The sequence below is a fragment of the Pistacia vera genome, unplaced genomic scaffold (genome assembly GCF_008641045.1).
Source record: "Pistacia vera cultivar Batoury unplaced genomic scaffold, PisVer_v2 Contig464, whole genome shotgun sequence".
In the NCBI taxonomy this organism is placed as follows: Eukaryota; Viridiplantae; Streptophyta; class Magnoliopsida; order Sapindales; family Anacardiaceae; genus Pistacia; species Pistacia vera.
The window spans coordinates 653,802-665,112 of record NW_022196295.1 but is presented as its reverse complement, the minus strand read 5'-3'; the positions used below and the strand labels follow the sequence as shown (position 1 = coordinate 665,112).

General features: G+C 36.3%; 1 protein-coding gene across 1 annotated transcript; it reads left to right on the top strand.

Annotated features, from left to right (window-relative positions):
* The first annotated feature begins 499 nt into the window (after nucleotides 1–499).
* Nucleotides 500–6,370, top strand: LOC116145648. The gene is given in 6 exon segments (XM_031431104.1): nucleotides 500–1,901; nucleotides 2,276–2,524; nucleotides 2,971–3,604; nucleotides 3,737–4,509; nucleotides 4,663–4,910; nucleotides 6,242–6,370. Coding segments are annotated over 6 exon segments (3,435 nt in total).
* Nucleotides 6,371–11,311: the final 4,941 nt, after the last annotated feature.

Here is an 11,311-nt window from a genome sequence, read left to right as displayed (position 1 = left end):
CCTTTTTATTTTGTTCTAGTTTCCCTTTATTTCTTTTTCAGTGATTGTTTCAACTATATCAAGGTTCTTTTGTGTCTTTTGCCTTCTTAATCAATTGTGTCAATTCTAGTGATTTCTTTCCCAGTCTTTTGCTTCCTTTTAGAGTTTTCTTTTTTTTCTGGTTCATTAGATCATCTTGGGTCTTTTTTTTTGGTTCACCGTTTGCCTTAACTAAGTTTTAAAGTTCTAATTTTTTAGATTGTCACCATCTAACTGGTTGCTTCTTGAAATTTGTGAATTCTTTGATTCTGTTAAACATAAAGGGGGTTGGCTTGGCTTTGGTGGTAAAAGGCAAGAGAGATCGTCATCAAGAAAAAGCCAAAATAGTGTGAAACACGAGTGATAACATCTGATTTGAGTGCAAACACATGGAGGTGAGTGAGGAACAACACCTTTTATTTAATTTAATTTTACAGGTTGAAACCATGAATAAGGAAGAAGAGAACCACAAGAGGTCGACATGAAATTCTTCATCAAGGCTGTTAATGACCAATTTAATTTGCTGAATGCGAGATTGAATGATTTGGAGTCCTCTTCCGCTTCTAAATCACATAGAAGACATGAGTTCGATGAAGAAGACGAAGCTGATTTCGAAGTGGAGAAAACAAGTTATAAACGGGCCAAGAAGGTTGACTCCAAAGGAGATAACAATATAGGCAGTATAAAGATGGCAATTCTGACTTTTCAAGGAAAGAATGATCCTGAGCTATACTTGGAGTGGGAAAGAAAGGTTGAGCACGTATTTGATTGTCATAATTACTCTAAGGAGAAGAAAGTAAAGCTAGAATCCGTGGAGTTTACAGATAATGTAGGTATATGGTGGGATCAATTGGTGATCAATAGGTGCAGGAATGGTGAGAGGCCAATTCGGTCATGGGAAGAGATGAAGTTAGTGATGCGCAAGAGATTTATACCGAGCCATTACTATAGAGATTTGTATAGGAAGTTGCAAGGGCTGTTTCAAGGATCCATGAGTGTAGAGGATTATTATAAGGAGATGGAAATCGCCATGATTAGAGCAAACATAGAGGAAGACAGAGAAGCAACAATGGCTAGATTCATTGCCACATTGAACAAGGAGATTGCTGACGTGGTTGAGTTGCAACATTATGTAGAGATGGAGGAGCTATTGCACAAAGCCGTTAAAGTGGAGAAGAAAATCAAGTCCAAGAGGTTCAGATCTGGTTCATCATCTAGCTCTCTGTGGAGATCAAATTGGAAAGACAACAAAGTTGCCTTTAGAACAAAAGAAGAAGCAAAGTCACAGAATTTGGTTGCTGTTGCTAAAGGTAAACCTAAAACAAAAACTCTTACTAAGTCACGTGATATTAAGTGTTTTAGGTGTCAAGGATTCGAACATATTGCTTCTGAATGCCCAAACAAAAAGGTTATGGTTTTACAGGCAAATGGAGAAGTCGAAAGTGCTAGCTCAAGTGACTATGAGATGCCACCATTAGAGGATTGTTCTAATGTTGAAGTGGAAGAACCTGTGCATGGTGATTTACTTGTTACAAGGAGAGCCCTAAGTATACAGCCTAAGGATGAAGGAGATGAGGAGCAACATAAGCATATTTTTCACACAAGATGCCACGTGAAGGACAAGGTATGTACGTTGATTATTGATAGTGGGAGTTGTACTAATGTTGCTAGTACTTTGTTGGTAGAAAAGTTGAATTTGAAGTGGGAGAAGCATCCTAAACTGTATAAGCTACAATGGCTGAATAACTGTGGAGAAGTGAACGTAAACAAGCAAGTTCAGGTTCCTTTTTCAATTGGCAAGTATGAGGATGAGGTTCTTTGTGATGTGGCACCGATGTATGCTGGTGATATATTACTTGGCCGACCATGGCAGTTTGATAGGAGGGTGTCGCATGATGGGTACAAAAATTGTTATTCTTTTGTAATGAACAACTGAAAAGTTGTACTAGCCCCTCTCAAACCTTTGCAAGCTTATAAGGACTAGATTAGATAGCAAGAGAGTGCAAAATGAGAGAGAAGCAAAAGTGTGAGCAAGAGGAAAATAGAAAGAGAGCAAGTGAGGTCGAGAGAAAAAATGGAGAGAAAAGTGAGCAAGAAGGAGAGAAACATAAAAGAATGAGTGTACTTGTTGAAAAACGTGAGGTTAAGAGTGTAATGATGGCAAGGCAACAAGTACTTGTACTTATGTACAAGGATGTTTATCTTTATACTAACAACCTTAACTCATCTTTGCCTAGTGTTGTCGTGTCTTTATTGCAAGAATTTGAGGACCTATTTCCTGAGGAGATTCCGCATGGATTACCTCCTTTAAGAGGAATTGAGCACCAAATAGACTTCATGCCTGGTTCTGCCATACCAAATCGACCTGCTTATAGAGCTAATCCCGATGAAACGAAGGAGATACAAAGGCAAGTAGATTAGCTGTTGCAAAAGGGTTTTATAAGGGAGAGTCTCAGCCCATGTTCGGTTCCTGTCCTCTTAGTCCTAAAGAAAGATGGAACATGGCGCATGTGTGTGGATTGCCGGGCTATTAACAAGATAACGGTAAAGTATAGACATCCTATCCCCAGATTAGATAATATGCTTGATGAATTGCATGGCTCTCAATTGTTTTCTAAAATTGATTTAAAGAATGGCTATTATCAGATTCGCATGAAAGAGGGAGATGAATGGAAAATTGCATTGAAAACTAAATATGGATTGTATGAATGGTTAGTAATGTCTTTCAGTTTAACTAATACACTAGTACATTCGTGAGGTTAATGAACCATGTCTTACATGCTTTCAGGGGAAAATTTGTGGTAGTTTACTTTGATGATATTTTAGTTTATAGCAAAAATTTGGATGAACATGTGAAACACTTTCATGTTGTGTTTAGGGTGTTGAGAGAGCATCAATTGTACGCTAATCTTAAGAAGTGGACGCTTTTCATGGAATCTATTGTGTTTCTTGGATTTGTTGTTAGTTTCCAGGGTATTAGTGTTGATGAAGAAAAGGTAAGGGCGATAAAGGGCTGGCCTACACCTAAGAACGCGAACGAGGTGAGAAGTTTCCATGGTTTAGCAAGTTTTTATCGAAGGTTTGTTAAAGATTTTAGTTCTATTGCTGCACCTTTGAATGAACTTGTTAAAAAGAATGTTATTTTTAAGTGGGATGATGTGCATGACCGGGCTTTCAAAACTTTGAAAGATAAGTTAACTAATGCACCTTTGTTGTGTTTGCCTAACTTTGATAAAGCTTTTGAGATAGAATGTGATGCATTCGGGATTGGAATAGGAGCTGTTTTGATGAAGGATTCCAAACCAATTGCTTATTTTAGTGAAAAGCTAAGTGGAGCAATGTTGAATTATCCTACTTACGACAAGGAGCTTTATGCGTTAGTGAGAACTCTTCAAACATGGCAGCATTACTTATGGCCAAGGGAATTCATCATTCATTCCGATCATGAGAGCTTGAAGTTCTTGAAGACCCAAGGTAAGCTTAATAAAAGACATGCTAAGTGGTTGGAGTTCATAGAAATGTTTCCTTATGTAATCAAATACAAGCATGGGAAGGAAAACGTTGTGGCTAATGCATTGTCTAGGAGGTACGTATTACTTACTTCATTGCAAACTAAATTACTTGGTTTTGAATTGCTTAAAGATTTGTATACGAATGATTCTGATTTCAGCTGAGTTTGGAATGCATGTGATAAGTGTACGTTTGGTGATTTTTATAGGCATGAAGGATTTCTATTCAAGAAAGATAAACTATGTGTGCCTATTTGTTCTATTCGTGAGTTGCTTGTTAGGGAAAGTCATGGGGGAGGTTTGATGGGTCACTTTGGTGTTCTAAAGACTTTAGATATATTACGGGAGCCTTTTTATTAGCCTCATATGAAGCATGATGTGCAATCTATTTGTGATAAGTGCATTACATGTAGGCAAGCAAAATCTAAAGTTAGACCGCATGGCTTGTATACCCCTTTACCTTTACCTAATCAATCTTGGATTGATATATCTATGGATTTTGTTTTAGGATTACCAAGGACTCAAAGTGGCAAGGATAACATATTTGTTGTTTTTGATAGGTTTAGTAAAATGGCTCATTTTATTGCATGTTCCAAAACCAACGACGCAACACATATTGCTGATTTGTTCTTTAAAGAAGTGGTTCATTTGCATGGGTTGCCTAAGACAATTGTTAGTGATAGAGATGTTAAGTTCCTAAGTCATTTTTGGCACACTTTATGGAATAAATTAGGAACCAAACTGTTATTCTCTACTGTTGCACATCCTCAAACGAATGGTCAAACTGAAGTAGTTAATAGGACACTCACTACTTTGTTGCGTGCTATCATTCAAAAGAACTTAAGGCAGTGGCAGAAATGTTTGCCACATATTGAGTTTGCATATAATAGGACTGTTCATTCTACTTCTTCATTTTCTCCTTTTGAAATTGTTTATGGCTTTAATCCTTTAACACCTGTGGATATTTTACCTTTGCCTTCTAATGAGCATGCTAATCTTGATGGTAAGAAAAAGGCAGATTTTGTGAAGGATTTACATGCCAAAGTTCGGGCCAACATTGAAAGGAAAAATGAGCAATATGCTAAGCAAGCCAATAAGGGGCGTTTGAAGGTTGTCTTCCAACCTGGAGATTGGGTTTGGGTGCACATACGTAAGGAGAGGTTTCCCACATAAAGGAAATCAAAATTGCAGCCTAAAGGAGATGGACCTTTCCAAGTCTTAGAGCGGATCAATGATAATGCCTACAAGCTAGATTTGCCTAGCGACTATGGTAATGTTAGTGCAACTTTTAATGTTGCTGATTTATCTTTGTTTGATGTAGGTGATTTGAGGACGAATCCTTTCGAAGAGGAGGGGAATAATGGAGATCGAGGTGCTAACCAAGTTGATGTTCCCAAATATTCCCAAGATCCTTTGCAAGGAATTGGCGGTCCAATGAATAGGGCAAAGACAAAGAGCATGAAAGAGGCTTTGCAAGGCTTGATCATGGAAGTGCAATACAAAGAGGCTGTACTAGAAGACTCTAAGACTAAATTTGAAGATTTCAAAGCTTTACCAAGGATGATCTATTATCTTTTTATGCAAGGGGTAGATTCGAAAGATCAAGTTGGATGCGAAGATTAATTTAGGACTTAATTTTCGTTTTTTAATCTTAGGCATTTTTTTATGTTTTAATTATCATTAGATTCTTTAGTCTTTTATTTATTTAAGGTTTATTTAGGCCCAATTCGCTTTTACTTAAGCCTAACCCATTCTTTTCAATTAGTTAGGGCTTTTTTAGGGTTTGGTGCTCATAAAAAGGGGCAGTCGTGTTATTTTTGGGGGACATATTATTATCAATTGAAGTTTACTTTCAGAAAGCTATTTGCTTGCCTTCTTGTGTTCTTGAATGAATGCTTGAATCTCGACTTATCAAAGAGAGTGATCAACCTTTGTGGCGTCTCAAAATTAGGGTTTTAAGGCCTTAGTTTCCTTAAGGTTCTAACTCGATCATCCTCAACACGTTCCTAGCAAACTAACTTGTTCCTATTCCATTGAGTTCGTAGGTTCCTAGGGTAATTCACCTAGAGGGTCTACATCAGTACCGTCTTCGAACTTAGGAAGGGCCCAAGTGTGAAAAAGCCCATGACCACTTCCAAGGCAATCGGGCAAAAGGTTACCCCTAAGCCCCCAAGGGCTCAACGAAGAAAATCTCTAACCAAGCTGGAGGCGCGGAGAAGAAGAATGTGTTCGAGCAGCAGAAGCGGTCGGGCAAGAAAAAATCAGCCAAGGAATAAGGAGGCTCAGGAAAATAGAAAGCTACTGAGCAGCAGGGAGGCTCGGTAAAAAAAGACTGGTGGGCATGTTGGTAGCCCGAAGTAAATCTTGGTCAAGAGCACAGTCAAGAAGAAGTTTATTCCAGCAGTCGAGGTCGTCATTCCTATCGAAAGTAGGTTAAGCTCGCCTCCACTACGCGACAAAGGGAAGGCAAACAAGGGGGCTTAGGTCGAGCTTGATGAATGGATTGACGAGCTCCCAGAGCATATAGTCATTGGGGCCTTGACGGCCAAGGAGACCATTTTGGTGTGGAACTACGAGATACTGATGGCCGCCGCTCCTCACGAGTAGCTTGCTCGCCTTTGTAGCTATGTCACCAAGTTATTGGTAGACCATCTCTCTTGCATTATTTACAGGCATTTTTCTTTCCTTTTTCTTAATTGCTTCTTCCTTTTCAGGCTTCCACAGCGACCAAGCTCCTTCTTGATGAGAGTTATCTCAACTTGGAGTGTAATCACGTGGGATGGCAAGAAGTAGAGAAGCTAAAGGAGGATGCCTTGGTAAGGGCCAATGTAATATCTCACTAGGCAAGCATTCATTGAGTATCTTATAGAGAGAATCTAGAGAATTGTTAGCTTAAAAAAAGGGTGTTCATCTAAATTTTTTATCCTTAATCCAGTTATAACATACTATTACACAATGACTATTTCTCACATATATAAATCCACATTACTTCCTTCACTGAGACAGTGTGTGCAATCCTCTTGCCAACTTGATGTCTCGCAACCATTACAATCTAGTACCTACAAAATAAAGAAAGCAACGGGGTGAGCTATAAATGCTTAGTAAGTAAACCAAATCTAACTATGCTGTTACTCTGCTGTAACAACTACTTTCTTCTACCAAAATCATAATATAGATTAATAAAAAGACAGCATATTTATCACAACAGTTGGGCCCAAAAATTTTTCTTTACTTAATAATTACTTTCTTTACAAAACAAAACATCATGTGTACAAAGACTCTCAAAAACGAAAACAGTGGACAGTGCAGCCAAGTCTCCCCGCTTGCCGACGTCCATCCGACCAGGTCCTCACCTATTTCCTGTACAACAAAGAAAACAATGGAGTGAGCACAAAGATGCCTAGTAAGTAAAAAAAATCTCTTACTCTATCATCCCCGTGCATTACTCATCAATTCTCTTTGTACTCTTATCAATTTTCTAATTCAAATTCTCATTTTTTTCTTTCTTTTCTTTTCTTTTTTTTTCAATCTCATTCCACTTTCTCATGGCAGAGACCGCTCTCTCTCTCATAGCGGTTTACATGCATTCCGCTCTCTCATGGCAGAGACCGTTCTTTCTCATAACGGTTCACATGCATTCCGCTCTCTCATGGCGGAGATCGCTCTTTCTCATAGCGATTTACATGCATTCCGCTCTCTCATGGTGGAGACCGTTCTTTCTCATAACGGTTTACATGAGGGTAACTCTACACTCACGAGTTCCCCGTCGCACAACCTATTTTCTTTTCTTTTCTGTAGCACTTAATAATCATTTTATCCTCTAGCGCTAATTCTTTCTTTCTCTTTACTTTAAGAGAATTGGTTCTTTTCTTTAACTCTATTCATAGAGTGTTTCTTTCTCATTTCTCATATTTCTTTCTCATGTGATTACTCAACTAAACATATGCATATGGATGGCTCATGCCTAAAATCTTTCTTATATGCATTCGTGACATGCAAATATGCTATGTTGCATAAAGTAAGGTTCTCTACTTCTACTCATGCTTCTTTTAGACATTTCATCAAACAACATGTGTGCATACATAAACTCTATTCTAACTTTAATTATACTTCTTTCTTAATCATCCAAAATAGGAGTTCAACTCTTTTAAAACATCATACAACCTGCAAGGAAAAATACACTTCAAATAATCTTCTCAAATCCTTCTAATTCTATTCACACTTCTTCCCAACTTTAACAACACAATCCACCCTTCTCATGGTGGAAATTCTTTCTTATAACAACCTTGAATTCATCAACTCATTTTAAACATAGAAATTCAAGCATCAAGCATATATCTAAAAATCTCTACACATCATTCAATCAAGTAAATCACAACTTAGGTGAATTTACTTACCTTGGACACAAGTAGAATCCACTAAACCTCTCTACTCTTGATGGCTTGACACTTTCTCTTAACCTTCAATACAAAACTTAATAAGGATCCCACTCTTTCAACAAAAAAAAATTTGCTTCTAGAGTAAGGATTCTCACCTTTTAGTGCTTAGGATCAACTTGTAACAAATTCTAGTCAAAAGCTCTTCAAAGATCCTTGGAATCTTGAATGAAAAGTTGAGAGAAATAAGGGATGAAAGAGGCGGTGGTGAAGAAACAAAATGAAAGGGTTTCTAAAGCTAACCCTTAATATCACATATTTTTCTCCACTCTTTCCCAAAATACCCTTACTCTCTCTTTGAAATTCCATTTAAGACCTTTCATTCTTTGCAAACACAACCCCAATCAAACTATTCTCCATGAAATTTCCTTACAATTCACTCCCCACTTTTCCAGCTAAAAAGGGGTAGAATGGTCATTGAGTCTCAAAAGAAAGAAATCTCAAAAACTCAAGGGGAACATTCAGTTGGGTCTTTGCCGCGGCGAAGCTATTTTCTTCGCCCCGGCGAAGTCTCACAGAAGCTACACGGGTTGTAGCACCTCCTCATCACCGCGGCGACGATTATTCTTCGCCCCGGTGAAGACTGTAACCCTAATATATCGCCAAGTCTTACAAATTTTCAGGGAATCACTCAACCAAACCAAGACACCTTTTCATCCAAGGATAAACCGAACAATATTAACAACATACAAACTCAAATGAGGATAAATCAATAAACATTCAAGCCATTCATCAAATCTTAACTACGTACCTCAAGTGGGGTGTTACATCTGCTGTCCTCGTTTTTGCTGTATTGCTTCTAAATTTCTGCTTGCTTTCTCTCGTTATTCTCAAGCATACTACTTAGGAGTCTTCTAATTTTTCTCAAATCTTTCTAAATCCTTCTAGTGTTGTGCAATTCTTTATCATTTTATTTCTCTTCTCTACTAGATTATAACTTTATGTTTCTTTCCCTACTCAACAAATCACTAAGTTTCCTTGCTATTTGCCATGTTTCTAATTTCTGTTCTTTTCTAGCATGCATCTAATTTCTGTTCTTTTCTTGTATATCTCTAATTTCTTTTCTATTCTCATAGGCTTCCATTTTCTTTTCTTCTCTATTCTCATGGGTTCCTATTTTCTTTTCTTGGCTATTCTCATGGGCTTATATTTTTTTTCTATTCCCATGGGCTTTTATTTTCTTTTCTTGGCTATTCTCATGGGCTTCTATTTTTTTTTTTTTCTCTATTCTCATGGGCTTCTATTTTCTTTTCTTGGCTATTCCCATGGGCTTCTATTTTTTTGCTCTATTCTCACGGGCTTATATTTTCTTTTCTTGGCTAGTCAGACACGTAATGATAAAATAAACTATTTAATCTATGCATAAATGCATAAGATGCAATGCACATAAAATGTCTAATGCAAATGATCATGTTTGTATTCTTTCTGAAAATTCTTTTCTAATTCTTTCAGAAATTCTTTTCCTTTCTTTCTGAAATTCTTTCTGTTTTCTATTTCTTATTCTATTTTTCTTTCTTTCTGAAATTCTTTCTGTTTTCTATTTCTTATTCTATTTTTCTTTCTGAAATTCTTTCTGTTTTCTATTTCTTATTCTATTTTTCTTTCTTTCTGAAATTCTTTCTGTTTTCTGTTCTGGTTTGCCGATCGGACTAGGCTGAGGCATGGATTTGGAACCCTGGTCGGGTAAGCGTATTCTGAAATTCTTTCTGGGTACAATCCTCATCCACATGCATTCTAGCGGACAGTACAATTCTATTTTCTATTTTGAGCCCGCTCACTGATGGCGGCGCGCATGTGGGAAACTTATGCATCTGTGTCGCCACTAGCTAACGCAGCGAATGCTCACAGGTTCCCCATCTCAATAGCCCTCTGAAAACAAGCTCTGTAAATCTGCAAAATAACTAGCTAAACATTTTCCAATAATTTTAAAATTTCTGAAATATATGCTATGCTATGTCATGCATTTATATGATGTCTATGCATGATCTCAAAATACGTGTTTGACTCTGGCATGTATTCTATTAATTCTAAGGCTTTTATTTATGTACTTTTCTGGAAAGCCCAAAGTTCTATTCTAGTAACACGCTTAAATTAAACATTTTCTATTTTATTCTTTATTTTTGAATTCTATGCATCGTGTGTACGTACGCGACTCTATAAGTTCTACATAATTCTGTATTTTTTTCAATTCTATCATGCTATGTAAAATGTACACGTACACAAGTACATTATCTCTCACAAATTCTACTCTTCTATAATTCTATTAGTGAGGTATTAATATGGCACAATTCAACTAGGGAATGAATTCTACATTTTGGGCAATCTAATTTCTTCTTTAAAAAGGCTATGCCACAACTTAGGTATTAAGTCTACTAACTTGCCCAATTATGTTACTAGATTTTCTCAAACTTATATGTCACACAACCATGTCAGTAAACAACTCTCTAATAATTTTCTAATGTAACAAACACGTATTGTACAACTTTCTAAATACAAATCTTAATGCCATAAATTTGTATTCTCTTACATGACCATCAACTTCAATTGTTATACATGCCCTTCTTTCTTCTTGCCTTTTGTCTACATTCTATACATTAATCTATATTGTCATATTAATCATTGTAAATTCAATCTAACATATGGCATAACATTTGTACTTTGGCTAAATTCTAATTTCTTTCTAACATTCTTAACTAAACTTTTGGTCAATACAAAATATTATCAAGATTTTCTAGCAAATTCTATGGCTTGTAATATATAATAAGGCATGAAAACTCTACTCATACCAATCAATTTCTAAAATGGTCACGTATTTAATATATAAACTAAACTTCTATTTCTTTGATAATTATACTTGGGAAAGCTTTTCTATTCTTTATACAATAAAATCATTTATTACATATTGTTTATAACTAATCTCAAAACAAGAAACAACAATAAACTCATTTGGCCAAGCCATTCTTTGAATGATCTTTCTAATTTCAAGCATGCAAGCTTGACAATTTATTGCGGCATATTGTAATATTATAATATAATCACCCATCTTTTACTATCATCAATACTACACTATTGCAACAATTTAATATGCAATTTTTGCCATCACTTTTCTAAAGTCATAAATTTCAATACTCATAATTCAATGACTAAATACAATATGTCATTCAAACTAATGCTAAAAGTTCAAACAACTTGAACCATGCACTAAAGGCCATTCATTTCATTGAACTAACATAACCAAGTGTTGTTCTAAATTTTGGCATAACAAAATGCACTCTTAAATACTAAAACTTACACTCTTAAATACTAAAACTTACACTTGGTTAAGCCTAACATAACCTTTCAACTCCA